The sequence below is a fragment of the Nothoprocta perdicaria genome, unplaced genomic scaffold, assembly GCF_003342845.1.
Source record: "Nothoprocta perdicaria isolate Ctin4 unplaced genomic scaffold, notPer1 scaffold_200, whole genome shotgun sequence".
In the NCBI taxonomy this organism is placed as follows: domain Eukaryota; kingdom Metazoa; phylum Chordata; class Aves; order Tinamiformes; family Tinamidae; genus Nothoprocta; species Nothoprocta perdicaria.
Window position 1 is genome coordinate 61,460 of NW_020455206.1, and position 19,252 is coordinate 80,711.

The 19,252-nt window shown below is 39.7% G+C and overlaps 1 protein-coding gene across 1 annotated transcript in view; it reads left to right on the top strand.

Annotated features, from left to right (window-relative positions):
• The window catches only part of SHB (SH2 domain containing adaptor protein B), a 64,280-nt gene extending 46,115 nt beyond the window's left edge, over positions 1 to 18,165 (top strand). The window contains exons 5-7 of the mRNA XM_026038094.1: positions 658 to 826; positions 5,814 to 5,933; positions 16,265 to 18,165. Coding sequence (XP_025893879.1) covers positions 658 to 826; positions 5,814 to 5,933; positions 16,265 to 16,448 — 473 coding nt within the window. The 3' untranslated portion in view covers positions 16,449 to 18,165. The remainder of the gene's footprint in view (positions 1 to 657; positions 827 to 5,813; positions 5,934 to 16,264) is intronic.
• Positions 18,166 to 19,252: the final 1,087 nt, after the last annotated feature.

A 19,252-nucleotide genomic window follows, 5' to 3' on the forward strand; every position in this document is an offset into this window, starting at 1 on the left:
TAAAATGCAGGATCAGATTGAGAAGAAATTAACTGTTGTATGAAATCAGGAATGTATAGAATCAGGAATGTATAGAAGTGCAGTTTTTATAGGCATGAGGATGAAGGTCTCGTTAGTATGTGCTTTGTTACAATGTGGTGTTCTGAGAAATTACAGCTCCACTAATAAGCCATAAATCTTTCTTTAAAATAATAATACAGTTTTTGAGAGAAACTGACAAATGAAATTTTCTATTTTCATTGCTCTTCATACTCTTGTATTTCAAGACAAAAAGGGCTTGTGCCAGCCTTGTACAAGTAGACACAGTTTTTAAAATCATTTTTGCTTGATAGCATTTTTTATGTGGATAAATGGGGGTTTGCTATCCGTGTTTGTACCCAGATCACTGTTCAAGTGTTCTGTATAACTGAGGCAAGCTTAATTCGTGATCGTTTTAACCTGCTTGTTGTCTTAATTTTGACAGAAGAAATGACTGTGTTCACTGTGTTTGGTACTTGGAGGTATTATGACGTTTGACAGCATGATCTTACGATGCTTTTGTAGTTAAACCACTAGATTTCACATTAACRGATGCACATTTTTCCTCCTGAAAAGCATGATACTTCTGTAAATGCTACAGTGGTGCTGGGCCTTGCTAAGTTATTGCCTGTCTTGCAGCCCAGTTTAATGGAAGTGAGAAGCGTCAGGCGCCGTCTTCCTCGCACAATCAGCGCAGGCAGTTACGGGCACCCGGAGGAGGATTTAAGCCCATCAAACACGGCAGTCCAGAGTTTTGTGGCATCCTCGGAGAAAGGATAGATCCGACTATTGCACTGGAAAAACAGATGTAAGTAAGCTCTTCAGTAATTGCTCTTCACCTCTTTGCCCTTCACTTACAAGAGAAGCAGATGTCTTCCATCCTGCTGTGCAGCTCCTCTTCCTCTCTTTCCCCTATGTTAATGTTCATGGAAAATTATTATTAATTCCACAGAATTCAAGTAATCTCTGTGAGGGAATAAAATAAAGCAGGAGCCTCTTGGAGCTTACCTCAGTTAYAGTAATTTTATCTGGCCAGGCACATACAGTTTATTGCAGTTTTGTCTGTGTTATTTTCATAACTGTGGGGAAAATAGGTGTGGATAACATACATCTGAACTGTGCTTTACTGCTTCATGAATTCCATATATTTATGGTTGCATAGTATACTTCTGGTATCTTACATGTGCCTTTCATCTAACTGTAACAGTGCACTAGGGAAAGAGAGATGAGACTGTTTTCAGATCCTTAAGGAAAAAAAAAAGCTTATTTCCATTGTCAAAGTCAGAATGATAGGTAGAGGAAGCTTTGTCAGCTTTAAGCTCAAGATGTGAGGAAACTCCCAGGAATTAAGCCCTTTCCTATCTCATTTCCATCCTGACATTTGTGGCTGAGCAAAAGTGGTTCCAGAAGTTCATTTCTCTTTAGCATACTCTTTTTCCCATGCGACACCTGGCCCTTAAGCTTAAAATGGACAATAGTATCACCTACATGGTACCCTGCTTAACTCACWAACAGCAGTGAAACTTTGAGGGGTCTGCTTATTGACAGAGGATAGATGCATCAGCAACACGGGGAAAAGTGACCTCTCGTTTCAAAATCCTCACTGAAAGCACTGTATCTAAGCAATTAAAATGTTTTAGGTTTGTCTGTAAAATTTGATATTTAGATTTGAATGGTTCTAGTCTTAAAATATGTTTAAAATATCGTGGAATGTTAAGTGTCTGTTAATAAAATTCTAGCTCTCACATAGATTATTGGGTAGTTCTCTTCAAACATTTTTATTAACCTATTTAATTCATCCTTAATATGGTCATTGAATCATTATGGTTGGATAAGACCTACAAGATCATCAAGTTCAAATGTAAACCCATTACCACTACTTCTACTCTACCATGTCTACTAAACCCTAAGTGCCTCATCTACACATTTCTTGAACATTACCAGGGATGGTGACTGCACCACTTCCTTGGGCAGCCTGTTCCAATGCTTCACTACTCTTTCCRTGTAGAAATTTTTCCTAATACCGGAGCTGAACTTCCTCTGGTGSAACTGCAGGCCATTTCCTCTTGTTCTATCAAATAGTTACTGTGGAAAATAGACTGATCTCTACCTCAATACGACCTCCTCTCAGGTGTGTGCAGAGCAGTCAGGTCTCCCTGGAGCCGCCTCCTCTCTGCACCAAAAGCCCCCCCGGCTCCCTGGGCCGCTCCTCACAGGGCCTGAGCTCCAGGCCCTGTCCCAGCTTCCCTGCCCCCCTGTCCCAGCTTCCCTGCCCTCCTCTGGAGCCGCTCCAGCACCTCCATGGCCTCCTTGCACGGAGGGGCCCAAACTGAGCCCAGGCTTCGAGGGGCGGCCTCGGCAGCGCCGAGCAGGGGSACGAGCCCTTCCCTGCTCCTAATGGGTGTATAGTCGTCTGGTTCTTAGGGTGTTTAAGTTAAGTTCTTGATTTGCAACTAGGCATGCTCATCACTGCCTAAAGCACTACAGATGTAGCCCACTCTAAAAATTAAAGCAGATAAAACTATTCTTACTGGATTCTTTTTGGTTCTTCTTGTTATGCAGGGCTTTACATGAAATGAATGTACAGTTAACAATGTGTCACAAAACTGGAGAGCTTGAGCTTATTGTACTGGAAATTAGTCGCACTCATGCGAGCTGATCACATTTTAATAAGACCTCTTCACAGCATCACCAAGCCAGTTCCTCATTTTCTCTGTTTACAAATATGGGCTCTGATTTAGTAGAGAGCAGTATCTAGAGGGAAGGAAATAAGCAAATTACCAAGTAAATTAGTAGAGTATAACTGGGAACTTTCCCAAAACAATCTGAAATACCAAAGTGTGGTAATATATCAACAAGTTGATTGTAATTAAGTTACTAATTTTAGGAACTTAGTAATTCATGTTAGACATGGGGAAATTGAATGAAATTGTTCTGGTTCCTCAAAGTAACAGTGAAAAAAAGAAATACTCTGCATTGTTTCCTGCATTTTCGTGAAAGTGAACCCCTCCCAGCCTTACATACAAGATCTGATGAYTTCCTGTTTTATTCTGACCAGATCAGAGACTAAAGATTCATGGTATATAATTCCATAATTAATGCAATTGCAGGTCCTTAATTAGTGCAGTCGCCCTGTCTTCAGTGGAGCTGTAGCCAACTGATAGCTCAAATCTGATCATTGACAAAATMAAGGACATGAGGAGGAATGTCCAGAAGACACAGATCAGGATGCTTTCGATTAATCCTAGGAGGAATTCCTGATAAAGGATAAAGGAATGTGATTACATTTGTATTTTGCTTCTAGATTTGCATTGTGTGCCTATATTTCTCCAAGATATCTCAGAAGATGTAAACATTTTAAAGTTCYTATTTCTAATGCTTTTCCCTGACCTGATTCCCTACTCGATGAAGGTAATCTTGACATTTCAGTATTGACTGCTATCTACAAATGCTGACATTTAAAGAATAGGTATGTTCAGAATGAACACTTGCAATACTGTTGAAACAGCAAAATGGTCAAGAATTTTCATGGTTACCTGTGTAGCTGGAGCATAAAAATCTGTCCATCTTCATTGGCAGGTGATGCTCAAGTAAATGACCTTCAGAAAGCTCCCATTTACTGTCAGCTATAGCCAGAACTTCTGTGGTTTGTTTTTTAAATCAGATGTTCTCTGTCGAGTGTTCTCTTTATACTTTGTTGTTCTTCTCCCAGTGCTGTTTTTAAAAGCCAGTTTTGTTTCTTGAGAACAATTTGGTGTTCTTTGTCCATGAGCTTGAGTTCCACTGGGGAACACCAGGCCCAAAGAACAGATGAAATGCTTCCATATGAATCCTRGTTTTCAGACAATTTCCTATTTTTTGCTGGACTTTGTTTTATGTTGATTTCATTTGCCACTTTCTCCGTTCCTCAAAGGAATGATTTATAGCRTTAGGAATAATTTTCCCGATTTCATTTTCTGATCAACTCTTATGAATCTATCAATCTTTCTCTTTAAATTGCTTCATGAGAAATATTCTTCAGGAGTAAATAGCTGGGAGAAGAGTGAAGACAGTCCAAGAACAACCAGTTTTGAGGAACTTTCATTGCTGTTTATGGTGTGATGAAGCTGTCACCATATCCCTTCCTGATCTGTCTTGAATATGCAGTAGTTTAATCCTTATGTTATCCATCTCAAATGGAGATTCTGGTTGCAACCAGAGAAGGCACATGAAGTACCTGGAGTACTGTATGTAGCCTGGAGTTCTGTGTGCAGTTCTGGGCTCCCCAGTATAAAAAGGATGTCGAGCTCCTAGAGAGGGACCAGCAGAGAGCTRCAAAGATGATTAAGGGACTGGGACATCTCTCGTATGAGGAGAGACTGCGTGAGTTGGGCCTGTTCAACTTGGAGAAGAGAAGGCTGAGAGGTGATCTTATTAACTTGTATAAATACATGAAGGGAGATTGTAGGGAAGAGGGGGCCAAGCTCTCCTCAGTGGTGGCCAGCGACAGGACAAGGGGTAATGGGTGCAAGCTGAAACACAGGAGGTTCCATCTCCAGGTGAGGAAGAACTTCTTTCCTGTGAGAGTGACAGAGCAGTGGAACAGGCTGCCCAGGGAGGTTGTGGAGTCTCCTTCTCTGGAGGCCTTCAAAACCCACCTGGAGGCCGCCCTGTACYACATGCTCTGGGTGTCCCTGCCGGAGCAGGAAGGTTGGACTAGATGATCTCTAGAGGTCCCTTCCAACCTTTAAGATTCTGTGATTCTGTGATGATGCATTTTTAATTTGATCACTGACTTTTGTTTAGCGCATTTGCTAGCTTGAACAATGGAGCTGGTGTTGACCAAGTGTAGTTAATAACATAATCTCTGTGAAATCATTCTCTCAGGTGTTTCTTCACTTAGCTTTCAGGTAGAGCAGCAACCTTCTTGGAAGATGTTAGCAGGAAACAAATTTAAAACATATGTAAGGAAACTGTTTTGCATGAGGCCTCTCACAGTACGTGGACTGACAGGCAGAGCACAGTTCTGATGCACCCCAGGTAGCCAGAGTAACATCATCCTGTGCTTTGAAGGCAGCTGGCAACTGCCAGAAGGAGGAGATTTCCTTCAGAGATTTTGTGCAGTGCAGGTTGAATATGTGGTTGGGAAAATTCTGGTAAGGGTATGCTGCCTTTCAAAGTGTTGGTTTCATAATGTAAGATTTTAATTTTTGATACAGTGAAGCATTTGCTGAAGAGATTCTTATCTTGCCATGCTTAGTTTAATAAAGGACCCACCTTTTATTTTTTCTTCTCCTTTCTTCACAGCCCACAGAAAAGCTTTCAAAATTTCCCTTTTCAAAGATTCCCACTCACAGTTTGCTAAAAACAGCCTAGAGTACTACCAGCCCTGCTGAGATGTGTCTTTTTCTATAAATTTTCATACAGAGGAAACAGGCACCCTTCTTTATTGTTTTTCTCCTTTTTTCTTCTTTTTTGCACTTTTTTTTCGTATTTCTCAGAAGTCATTTTGCTTGCCTTTAGTTGAAATACTGATGTAGTATTGGGACAAAATAGTGTACTCCGATCTCATGCTTGCAAACTAGAGATTATAGTGTGCTGCTCTTGATAAGAGTTTGTTACATAAATATTTATGTCAATTAGTGGAAAGGAACTGCAAGCTATCTCAAGCTTAAAACTAACTTCAGATATAGCAAGCAGTCTGCTTTTTATCCTTAAATGTTCTTTAAATAATCATTTTCTCGTACCTTAAAAAAACTAATTGGAGAAAGTATCAGTTGGGATATGTATGTCTTAATCTCTCTGCTTTTTCCTAGATGGTATCATGGAGCAATCAGTCGGACAGATGCAGAAAACCTGTTACGTTTATGTAAGGAGTGTAGCTACCTGGTAAGAAATAGTCAAACAAGCAAGCATGACTATTCTCTTTCACTGAAGTAAGTATCTTTAAACACATAAAACACATAAATGTAATTTATAAACCAGAATTTTCATGGTGTTAGAGGAGAGAATGAGTCTGTTGTTCAGCTCAGTAAAGCACAGAGAGGTTGTGAGACTGTTGGCCTGGATAATATGTAGTGACAGTCTTTGATTTGGGAATTGATGAGACTGTTAGTCTTTGGTGCTTACTTAACAAAATGAATTTGGAATTTTCTGTATATCTGACAAGAAATGCCACTATTGCTTCTGCTTTATTTCAGATTTGGCAACTTTATAGTGTGCAGTTTTATTATCTTTGTAAAATGCTCTTTGGTCRTTGAAGGAAAGGAGGTTTTATGTGRTTTACTTTGGTGGAAGTGAGCAGCACTTCAATTGGTGGAAGAGAAAGACCTTCAAAATTAGAAAGTGAATCTTGTTCCAGTATTGTAGTGCTGATCTTACTTGCGTCATTTACCTCAGGCTGATCATTAAAMAGGTCAGCTTCAACATATGCTCTCTATCATTTTCCTTAGAGGAATTTTCCAGGTTTTCTATGCAGGAGAACAAGTTTCTTTATGTTGCTAGTGGGTATACAGGTATAAAGAAGATTGTTTTCCCACTTTTGTATTTCCAGGTTGTGGTCTGATGTTTAAAATGATGATTATACTTTCAAAAACAGCTCTAAGCCTGCACATGCAAAGAAACATTGCACAGTTTGAGTTTCACTAGCAATAAAAGGCCTCCTCTTTTCTGGCTTAGTCCAGTGGTTTAGATATTAGATTTCAGGTTGATTTTATATCCTCACTTTAGGCTGAGTAGAATTCCATTACCCCATTTTATGATGTGGTCTGAAACTACCTTAAAGTTCTTAAACATTGTGATTTTTACCATATTACTGAAACACACCTTCATTAAAAAAAAAGTCAAGACAGTTCAATCTCTGTGCTTTTACTGTAGTAGTTAATTACCCTTTCTCTGCTCACCTACATCTCTATTTATTTTTATCTCTCTGAAAAAAGAAATTACATCTGGATCCTGGCTTTTGCTAGCCCTTTTGCATGATATGTTACTGAGTTTACCAACTCAGATTTCCTAGTAGTACATATTTTAAATCTTCTGCATGTTACTCTTGGGTGAAATAACTAAATTCACAACCTTTTCTCCTACAGTTACCAAAACCAAAGCTTGTGCTCTTGGTTCTGCTAATACTGWTTACCAGTGCCCTGTGATATTCATTATTCTCCCATGGCCTCTTCATGTATTCCCCTTGAGCATGGCTTTGCACTCAGAATTCATGTCCTGTTCATTAGTCAAGGTGTTCTTTTTTTYTTAAAGGGTGTTCTTTATCTCATATTTCCCAGCTGATGCTTAGTTATTACACAAAACTCACTCACACAGCCAACAGCCTGATTGTAGAACTTGGTCATCTGCAGGACTATTACCACCTGCAAAATCCTCTCAAAGTTCATGTCTGATATTGGTGCTTCATTTCTGCATGTGGATGTGGATGATTTATGAGTATACATATGAGGGTCTGAGTGGGAAAAGTAAATAAACACCAGATTAATTTAGTTTTCAGAGCTGTAGTATTCAATCTTGCTGCAAATCATGTAAATGTGAGTATGTAGACATATTCAGAGACAAATAATAAAGCAGTCTTTGTTTTGTAATAACATTATTCAATCATGTAAGCAAATAAGTCAATCATGTGAAAAAATACAAGGATCCAGATTTAATTTATGGAAAAATAAAACCCTGTAGAAATAGGTCATCCAGAAATTGATAAAATAACCGTGACAATGGACTGTTGTCCAAAAATTGAACTAGTGAGAACTGAAAMTGACCTTTCTAAATTGCATTTCCAACCCTCCTTAAGTATTTCAGGAGCCAAGGGCACTTTGGACATTAATATTTAGGAGCATTACTTTTGTCATTTAAGTTCATTGAACTAAAACTTCCAGTATTTGGTTGAGTTGATAACTGAAATCAAATATATCTTTTTTGATTACATGGCTTGATTTGAGTCTATTTTTTTATTTTTGTTGCTTAGGCAAGAACAATTCTCTCGAGTTATAGAAATGGTAAAATGCCTCATTGGTTCATCATTGGACTATGAATTGTTTTGTGGGGTGTGAGGTAAGCCCCGGTAATTCAGTGGCTGTGTTTCTCTAAGACCATTTGAGGCAAAAAATGCAGCATCTGAATGTTGTACACATGCCCCAAACACCACTCGTGTACATCATTGCCTTTTTAGGTATGTTTGTGTTTCTGGGAGACTTTCGTCCGTATATTCGAGCCATCRTTTGCTTTATCCAGTGCAGTACATTGTGATTCTGAGAAAAGGAAACAGTAGCATCCTGATTTTCAGTTGAGACCATTAATCGTTTAAATTCTGTTCTTTAGCTTCATGTGGCAGTTTTTTTTAAAGCATCAGCATTGTTCAGTTTTAGGCAGGGATTTTCTTCCTTTGTCTTTAGCCTAATCAGTATTTTCATTGGACCATTTSCCATACAGCGGAAGGCTAACTTTAAGTTTCACACAACTATGTCTAGCAGTGAGAATCCACAGAAATACTGCCAGATTTGAAAAGTTAACACTAAATGATGATAGCAATTATTTGGTTCTGTTTAAAATAATGAACATGTCTCCAAAGATGCTCTTTTCCTAAAGTTCAGTGAATTTTGAGAGCCAGGGTCATTCAGACAAGCTTTATTTGCACTGGAATTTGCTTGAGTTGCTTGTTGTCCTTGTTCTCCTCCAAAAATGGCAAGATACTGAAGGCAAAGTACACAAAGTTGCTCTATTGTCAAGTCAAAAAGCATCAGGAGGTGAAAGCATTCGTTGGAATGGTTTAAGCTGCCTTGGCCAACACCTGTCATTTCAGGTTAGCATTGTTTACACAGCTGCACCACAGTTAAGGAATGTAATTTACCTCACAGAATTTACCTCACCTTTGAGAAAGATCTCAGAGACTTGTGGGGGCAGCTGTGCTCTTTCTTGCAACCCTTCCAGCAGCCCTACGTTGCTGCTCGTTACAGCTGGAGATGCTCTTGTTTTGTGTGGTGTCTCATCTGGATTCCTTCCCTGGTTGTAGAAGTTGGGTCCACTGACACCCTCCTTGTAACTGCACAGGGCCAGGGCTAATCTGGAGATCCATATCTCTGKAGATCACGTTGTGGCCAGAACCCCCAAGCTCTGACTGCTGAAGAAATGCCTGGCTGCCACCTCCTTGCATTGTGTTTGTGAATGTGCCTAAGGAGGAGGAGAACCATCTTTCACTTCACATACCAAAGTGTGTTTCACTTGTTCAGCAGTGACTTTATGGCAGACAGTGCTCAGTGAGTTCCCTTGCTAAATTTAATAGTAAAACAGCACATCAGTTACTATTCTGTATRCTACTCTGTATTATATTTCAGTCTTAGATAACAAAGAACCACCACCTGCAGTGCTCTAACACCTAATGCAAGAGCAGTGCATGAAAGAATGTAGTCATTTTCCCTACAGAGCACTGATAAGGCTGCATTTAGATTCCACAAGTGCTTTGAGGGTATCTGCCCTCATAGTAAAAAGAAGTCAAAAATGGGAGCAAGTACAGAACAAGGCCATGAAGATGGTCTGGGGCTTGCAGTGAAGAGTTGGGAGGGTGAAGGGATTCAGCCTGTCCAGCAGAGACAAGAGAAGGAAGGGAGAGGACATCATACTGCAGCCATGCACTGCCTGAGCAGGTCAGTTATGGAGAAGAAGGTGACTGACTTTGTTCAGTGTGAGACAAGCACTAGATGCAAACAGAGGAGTTCCCGCTGGGCATTAGGAAAAGCTCCTTCCACCCAAGAGTGGTGCTGGGAAGTGGGAGATTTTCTGTCTTTGCAGGTTTTCAGAAGCCCTCAGCTGCCTGACACAGCTTTTGGGTGAGTCCGTCTTGGAGCAGAGGGTTAGACTGGACCGCCCCTGCAGTCCAGCCCCAAGCAGATGCTGCRAGACCTGACTGCTGGAGTAGTGACGACTTTTAAAAAATAACAGTAATTATTGTTAATTGCTATAATAGTAAAAAGATGGAGACTGTTGGGTTTTTTTTAGAGATGGAAAATACAAGAGCCTATACATTTTGTCTTGGGTAGAGCTTTTGTTGCTATGTATATTTGTACAATCCACAGAACTTGCAGATTTGAATGAATACATAATGAGTCTGTAGGAAAAAGGAAATCCACTGATATGAATGTGCCTCAAGCTTTCTCTCTTTTTTTGATAGGTGCTAAAGTCTCCTTGTCTCTGGAATGAATAATGGGAATTTTCAGTATAACTACTCCTGCCAAATGCACATTCATTCACTGTAATAAAGGTTTCTAGCCTGATGCCTTGAAAAGTAGCACTCTAGACTCCCCAGATCTCCTCCAGTATTTCATCCCAATTCATCTCAAAGCCCTAATATACAATTGGACTTGCATTCTTTGTTTGTTCACTGTTTTTTGAGATTGTTGTGGCCAGACGTGTGGTTTTTCCTAAATGGCAGAGGGTACTTTGCAAGCAAAGATTTTTGCCACTGAGGAAGATGCACAAATAGTCTGTGGATCAGTCCTGCTTTCCAAAACTAAAAACATTGACTTTTGGCATGTGTCAGTTTTTGGATTAATGTTTGCTTTCTGTGTCTTAGCTGATGTAAAATACTTACCATCTTCTTGGAAAGTAACATTTGTTATGTTGTATGAACATAAATACTTTTTTCAATATGATTTATAAAGAGGAAGGAGTAATTTTCATGGCTCACCAAATATGGTTTTAGCAATGTATTTTAAAACTATATCTAGTCTGCTAGCAGTTAAAACAGAGATGATGGATGTTGGTGTTTACTGACTGCAAGATTCTTTTGCTTTCACAAAAATACTCTATAATTTGGCRTTGTCCAGGCCACAAATGAAAAGTGGATGTAGGCAATGGAGCCTGGCAAAGCAGAATATTCTTCRTGCATGTTGCATGCAAGGGGGTATTTTCTTATCCTTTGCTAGCCAAGACAGACACTGTTCATTGCTCCATTGATAATGGAGAAGCAGAATAGCGAACTGCTGTGTGTGCTGTCCTTGGAAAGAACAGAGCTGAGACAGCAGAAGGTAATGGATAGCCTCTGAAGTAGTAGTGGATAGTTGCCAAGAAACGATTTTTCTAAGCAAGCACTCATCCTTAAGTAGGAACAGGATTTTATTTTGAAGAGAAGGTTTTATTTCTTGCTGTAGGTTGGCCTGAGTCATTGTAGAATTTATTAGCAGTAATGATATAGGACAAAAAAATAAATTTCACATTGAAAGTCATTTTATAATGGAACAAAAAAAAAAAAAAAAAAAAAAAAAAAAGCAAAACAGCATGTAGTTCCAAAATAGGAGTTTTTTTTAAAAACATTGCAATATTATTGCCTTATGTCCTTGCTCAAATGATATTTCATTAAAATTGAAGTCTTAATGCAGGAAACATGTTCTGACAAAGCCTATTTTAAGCTAATGTAGCATTGGGAGGATTTTCTTTATTTATGAATATGAGTGACATTTCAAAGCCAATAACTTCTTTCTTGAAAAAAATATAGTCAGTTAAATATATTTCTTGAATGTGCTTGTTTTGTGCTGCAAGCATACAGTCAAGCAAAACAGTCTGATGAGACATCTTTTTCTTTGGATTTAGAGAAYTGAAGAGAAAATATGGGGAAACTGTCATTCAAAGTTTGATTTTAGAGTTGTGTTGCAGAAGATTTTAATCAAGGGCTGACTGTTACTTGAGTGTATATCAAGTGTATATCAAGTACACACTGTTCTTGGAAGTTCAGAAACAATTTACTGTAGCCAAGAATTCTCCTATTCTTCATTTGAAAATCACCAGAATGGTTAAAATGAGAAGAAGAAGGAGTGCATGTGTCAAATGCACTATTTTCCACCAGATAAGCAAAAGCTTTGGAAAACCTTGAGACATCATAGCACTTTTCAGAAGCCTCATACTAACAATAAGCATCTAACTTAAATATGTTGTAAGAGAAGTATCTTCTCTTACAAAATTATTGTATCTGCTCTCTTCAGGTACATGCATCCATCGAGACTTATATAGGTCAATTTGGGGGTTGCTTTATGACCTGTTATTTGGAAATCTTGGGTCTAACAAGATCAATAATACTTAGTTAGTGAAAGAGACTGAAAAATCCATTTTGCCAAAGCAGGAATACTAATGGTGGTCATTCTTGATCAAGGGAGTTGGACTAGATGATCTCTAGAGGTCTTTTCCTTCTCAGAGATTCTATGAGTGAGGAAAAGTTTTGAAGACATCATTGCTTTTATTCACCGGCCTGCAATAAGGATCAGCTTAAAGAGTTCTGGACATGTGGAGGAAGTAACTGGGAAAGAAAATTGATTYATGCCCATGACAAACAATATGTTGATAACTATTTTGTTGGTGTTTTGCAGTGAATAGTTAGCAATACATTGTTCTTGGCTACAAACACCAGCAACAGAGAAGATAAATCCAGTTGCATTGTTCCGCCTGTCAGTCTTTCTCCGTTTATGAACAAGAAGTTTGCATGCTTGACGTGACAAAGTTTTCTAGTCAGTTTTACACAGCTCCAGTTGTCACCCTGCTTCTTCTCAGCCCTCACAGAAGCCAGTTCTGAAAAACACTTCCCATTCAGMCTGTGTTTCATCTGATGCTTTTCTAGGAGGAGAGCCCCAAAAGAGGAGAAATACAAGAATCAGGGCAGATGGGAAATGCCAAAATTCMGGGATCAAAATATTAAGTTATCTGGCCATTCATTTCCTAACAAGTTTTCTAACATAGTTTTTGAAGAGAAGAGTAGTGCTTGAATGAGAGCTGTTAAGAATCTTAACAACAACAACAAAAAGCCAAGAGAGATAGCTGAGGATGAAGATGACCATTAATCCTGCACAGGATCAGGTGGCATTTGAATCATCTAAGAAGCTCCACAAAGCTCCTTGTTAGTGGTTGGTTTTAACAAAGCAGTTCTATAAAATCTGCAAGTACACTATCATCTCMGGCAGTAAGCTTTCGATGGCTGAATGAGCCAACTGGCGCAGAGTACAGTAGTGATAAAATAACAGTAAAATTAATGTAGGGAGAGGTACCTTCTAGCTCAGTCCTTCTACACAGAAATTCAGTTTGTTTTGATACTGATTTCACCAATTGCAGGAATTTGCCTCTCAAAATCTGTAATGCAATGTGCTTGAAAAGAAGAAATAGGAGAGAGATCTTATTGTCTTATTGCCTAGTGTAGAAATCCCAGAAAACATTAATGAATCTCTGCCCCACTAAATACAAAATGTCTGTGTGTTACATTAAAAGGAATATTGTTTTTGAGAAATGAGGGTGGTTGGCTCCTCTAATGCTAATGACTTTTTTTTTCTTCAGTTAATGGTTTTAAGTTATTTTACACTGAAAGGAGTTTATTTAGCATAACTGTTGTCCTGCATTCTTCATGGAAAATTAATTAACCAGTTATCGGGACAAGTAAGGGATGTAGGAACTCTATTCTAGCTATAGGCAATATGCTACAGCAGCTGCTAAATCATATTATCTGTTATTAAGTATCTGGTGTTTTAATAATGGATAATTCTGGTATTGGGGTCTGACTCACTGGCAGTATTTCATAATCATCTTTGTTCTGATAATAGGTTATATCTAGCCATTGTGTTAATTGTGTTAAGTGCAGTTTAAAGCTTGCGTACTTTAATGAGATGGGTTACCTGCTTGGGAGATCTCTGTGATTTGCAGCTTGCTTMTCAAGCATGTTTTATCAGAACAAGAGAAAACAACCTAGGGACTCTTCTTTTGATGGGAAATAGACAGCTGGAGCCGCCTTCAGCAGCATCATTGTGCACCACAGCACCTCAAAACAATGCATTTATAGAGCAATTACTTTGTAGTGGAGGAAAAAATGGTAACAGAAAGATTCTGTCTCTCACAACTGCTCTAACACCTCTCCTCTCAGAACCTGAACACTGCTTCAAGAGGAGCTGAGTCAGCAAAGAGATGCTCACCCTAAAGTAACTGGCTGTCAGCTGTCCATGAGCTTGGCTTGTTGATATGTCTGCTGTATTTGGCCACTATATTTGTCTGGCTGTCTCGTTATGCCCAAGTGTTTTCATTTCTGCTGGTGCATTTCTCCATCCAGTCAGATTTTGCCTTTCCAAGTTTGAACTGGAAATTTGTAGATGTCATTAAGGGCAGGAAGAGTGGAGGAAGGAAAGCTTTAACACGGTAAAAGATGTAGGTACGCAGGGAAGTGCTCCTTGTTTCCAGGACTCAATGGCTGTTTTTCCTCCACCTAGTTTAGAATAGAGGGCTTCTCAGTGTTTCTCTCATCCTGGGAAAGACCTGTATTTGTAGATACTTGTATGTCGGCTGTCCAGACAGTGCAAGATTTCTTATAAATGGTTGCAAGTTGTGATTTCTTCTGACTTGTTCAAAAGGGGCTGCTCCAAATAGCAGTAGGTGAGCAGCAATCTGCACCTTCTTTTACTTTGGTCATGTGGCCAAAGATATCAGCTGCTGAACATTCAATGACCATATGCAGTGTATCTGTTCAATCTGTTCAATCTGCTTAATCTGTTCAACTGTTCAATGTTAAGGAAGGAACAACTGTCTGACAATGATGCATAGCGTAGCACTTTGCTTGCTATATGTCTATGTGCTTCCTTGTTGATTTAAAAGATTCCAGTATATCTGCCCTTACTGCTTATTTCTGAGAACTTTAGCAGACTGTTCTCCAGTTCATGCAAGACTCCATAAATAAGAAGCCATCTGTGATTCCACTAACTTAATGGCAGAGTCATAAAGTACTACTTAGCAAAATGGATACTTAATAAACTGAAGGAAAGACGTACTATATGTTGTTTCATGATAAAGTTTTTAGAGATATTACCCTGGCTTAAAACAGATCATCTATAGAGCAGTTATGCTTTGAAAAATAATTTCTCTTGTTTAAAAAGGTAAACCAAGATTCTAAGCTTGGAGAAGTGTCGTTATATGGTCTGCAGTGAATTTTGCTCAACAGAAAAGGTCGCTTCATCATAGCTCAATATGGCTGAAAATTATGATTTTTTTTTTGTTCTCCCAATACTGCAGAGGTGCATTTTCTGTGTATTATTCTCCCAATACACAGAAAATGACAGATTAAAAAAAAAAAAAAAAACTTTCAACACAGCAAGATTTATGCTTTCCTGTTGCGTCTTGCTGTGTCCTCTTAAACTGGGTCTCCATCCTCAAAACCCTCTCCCATTTGTAGGACGTTTGTCCTTGTATATGGAAATTGTTGGGAGAGATGATGGTTTGGAGCCAGAATRTTAGGGATGGGGACAGTGAGCAAGTTGTGAAAATTCTCTAGCCTTCCTTTAACACTTTAAGTGTGGAGTTGTCCTTTGTTCCTGCTGGCTAAGCTATACAGCATGGAAACCTTCCAGACCAAAGAGCACAGAGATCAAAGCCGCTGTTAGAAGGAGGTGGGGTCAGCTCTACCACCTGGTCTCGTGTTCCAGGAGTTGTGGTTGGTAATCAGCACAGTGGCTTACGCTGGCTGGTTGCTTTCCAAAAGACAGGAGCAGACAAGATGTTAYCTGTGCTGCCCCTTCTTCCTTTTGTTTGCATGAGCCTTCCGTTGTAGGAAGACAGCTGGCCCAGAAATTGTTTCTGGTGTGGAGTTCATGTCACAAGCTGATTGGAGAGGCTGCTGTCCTTTGCTCTGCATGTGCAGAAGAGGAATGTTCTTGTGCTGTTGGAAAGTGTGTTACTGCCCATGGAAGTAGCTTCATTTGAGTTGCAGGGACCTTTTCCCAAATGATGTTGCCTGACGTCTCTAGGCATGGTCTATTTTCTAGGCAGTTACTACTCTGAGGACTCCTCAGCAACAATGAAGAGGATTACTTGACATCAATAAGCCTTAATATCAATGTTTGTCTTCATGAAAAGGGACCCTGGCTGCTGACAGGCCAAATGTAACAACTGCCTTTGGTCTTGAGGTGATGACTTGATGTAGCAAAACGGAGAGAATCACTGCAAAATTTGCAGAGGAGAACAGTTGTCCTCTGATAGGGATTGAGCAGCTGCAGAATGAGGCAGCTTTGCATCTGAGTCCGTTGGGAAAAGGCAGAATTACCAGTATAGGTGGTGAAAACAAAATCCTAGTTTAGGTTCCATTTGTTTCAGGCTGCCCATGTGGGTACCAAACTGACTGGTGCTGACCCGTTGAGCAATCCCAACCCTTTACCCAGAAGCAATTCTTGTCTTTCCCTGAACCATGTACTAGAGGCTGTTGTGCTGCCCCACTCCCCGCTCAGAGGCATGAACTAACTCTTTGCTTTTCTTGCAGGAGCAGTCAAGGTTTCATGCACATGAAGCTGATGAAAACCAAAGAAAAATACATCCTGGGTCAGAACAGTCCTCCTTTTGGCACTGTTCCGGAAGTCATCCACTACTACACTACAAGGAAGCTGCCCATCAGAGGAGCAGAACACTTGTCACTCCTCTACCCGGTGGCCGTGAGGACTCTCTAATACCCCCYTCACAGCTTGGTGTGGATGGGAGGTGAGAGACGATGTGGGGTGCCCAGGTTCCACTCCTGGCATTGAGCACTTCAGCCTGTGATGGAGAGTGGCCGCCTCCAGCCTTGGACACAGAGGCTCTCTGCAGAGATCTGTGTGGGACTGTGTGTATGGTACTTTGACACTGCAGCATGCCTATACTTAAGAGAAAGGAATCTCATTTTAGTGCAAGGAGAATAGATAACCTTCCCAGAGCTTCTCTGAAAATGAAGGTGTTTTCTAAAACCAAGTTCTTCCATGGTTTGGAAGAGAATCAACAACTTCTCCATATTAAAGCACCAGCAACGTTCATTCTCTTGCTAGGATAAGAAACTTATGTATGTGAAAAATATAGCCAAGCACTGAGGGACACACTTTTCCAACAAAATACTGGGGAACTGTGAAGGAGCTACCTAGAAGGCAAGTCACCATGGTCGTGACTGGTCAGTTAGGTTGGTGTGTCTTTTTTTATGCAGTGTTTTGGAGTARTTGAACAATGCAAAATCCTGTTAGACACACAAGCCTAACAAATAATTTTGTGATGGCAAATCATGGTCCATTATTTATGAATAGGGGATATAATTAAAATAGTGGATTAATATATATTTTTATCCTTTCTGGTACATTAATAAATTTTTAAGGGTTGCTGTCTTCATTTGCAAGTTTCATTCATAAATGCAGGTGGATAGTTAAGAATAAGTCATTTTAACCCATAGGTTTGTATTTATGCAGGAGGGTGGTTGAAAATTTTTGCAAGGTTTTTGCAGGCAAAATCTTGACTTGCTCATTTCACCTGGGGCAAACTATTGCCTTACTGAGGCAGCAGATATAGTGTGTGTCATGTTGCCTCCACAAGCTGGATTTTTCAGCCTTATAAATGAGGTGGTGCAGTATGTATCAGAGCAGGGTTTTTTTTCCAGTGTAAATGATATTCTTAGCACATGATCCCTTGACACATCCTTCTTGGCTAAATTTCATTTCTTGCAAGAGCTTCATACTGGGCTGAAGCACTGGAGAAACTACCCTACCTCAATCCTGCCAGCCTAATTCCCACCTGCTTGTGAGATAGCTGGTATGTACCAGCTATGAAGGCAGTAAGTGAAAAACAGTAATTGTGCAGAAATGCTGGAACTGAGGAATCAGTCCTGACTGGATGCCACCTTGCACCTGTACGTCTGGAATGGTCATCAGGTATTGGAGTAGCAAATAGCATGCAGTTTGCGTATTTTACAGATTACATTAGGACTGTGAAACTGTTATTTAATTCAGCTTTCTTTCCCACTTTTTCCTTCTATGTATGCTTTGAAATAAGTACAGATCTGAAAAATAGAATGGAATGATCATTTTTTTAATGCCTGCAAAGTAGTACTACACTGTATTGTCTAATATGAAAAGAACTTCAAGATAATCCATAATATGCCATTGAAGATGAATGTTCTGCTGCCTGTCCCTGCCCCCTTCCGACCAGGTCAATACACATCATACATATATGGAAACAGTTTGTTGCACCTCTGGGGATCAATTTTTGGGTCAACAAACAAAAATCATGTCAGAAAATATTGGTTGTCGGTGGATGGGTTTTTTTAAGGGTTTTAGAAAGACTGAGAGCCTCTCAGTAACTACAGCATAAATAAACCCAAGATTTTGTTTGCACTGTAATATTGTCTTTGTTTATTTAAGTGATTGTAMGGTGTTTTTCCAGTGAAGGAATTCTCTTCATAGGCTTTTTCGTATACAGTGAAAAATGTGGTGTGTTGCAGTGTGCAGCATTGCTCATGGCTGGAAGACCTTATAGCAATCATGCCTATGAAAAGCCTATTAAAAGTTTATTTTTAAAAAATATAATCTTCTTCCTTTTCTTCCTGTAGTTGTGGGGCTTTCCATTTTGTTTGTATTTATTAAGATTGTCTTGAAGATCTAACATTTGTTGTAGCCTTTCAGAAAAAAAAAATATTTTAGTGTGATTTAACTGCAACATTGGCAGCTCCACAGTGAAAATAGAAATTACAYGATAGACTTTTTTTACAGTCCAGAAAATTAGAGATGTCTATTCCGTTCTGCCTTGAGTAAATCATGGCACATTGAAAAGCCTCGTCCAAGACACAGTAAGTGTCTGTCTGACTGACACCCACTTACCCCTTGCTTAGAATACTTAAGGAATATCCAGTTACTACTGTTAACAGCGTAACACTGGTGCATTACTTTTTCCAGATTTTGCAAGAGATGAAAATTACAGCTCCACATTTTTTGTGAGTATTTCTTGGCAGGTTGAGAGCCCCTGAGCTGTGAATATTTGTGGGACAGGAGGGAGAAGTTAAGTGGATTTGGTCTCATATCCTCTTACCTGGTTAGAATGAGCTTTGAGATTTACTGAAGAACAGTTGAAGCGTAGTATTCAGTATGGATTTTGCATTTGGAGGGGTTGCAGTAGATCATCTCCAAAGATCCCTTCCAACCTTTAATCACTCTGTGTGGTTTGATCGTGGTTGATTCTCTTCCTGTGAAAGTAAGTCACTGTTGTCGATAAAATGAGGGATTGGGGTTCCCTTGGTTGCAGAGGTACAAAAGAAACATCTCCATCTTCTCGGAGAGCGTGGTCTGAGTGAGGGCTCTACATAGGGACCATTGCTTCTTGAAGCAGCACATCTTCCTGCTCTCCTGGTAAGGCTCAGCATTTTGCTCCATCTGCAGTCATGCTGGGCAAGGTTCAGGTCCTGAGCACAAAGGGCAGATAGCAACCCTGAAGGAGGGTGAAAATGCTGTCCTTCATCCAAGCT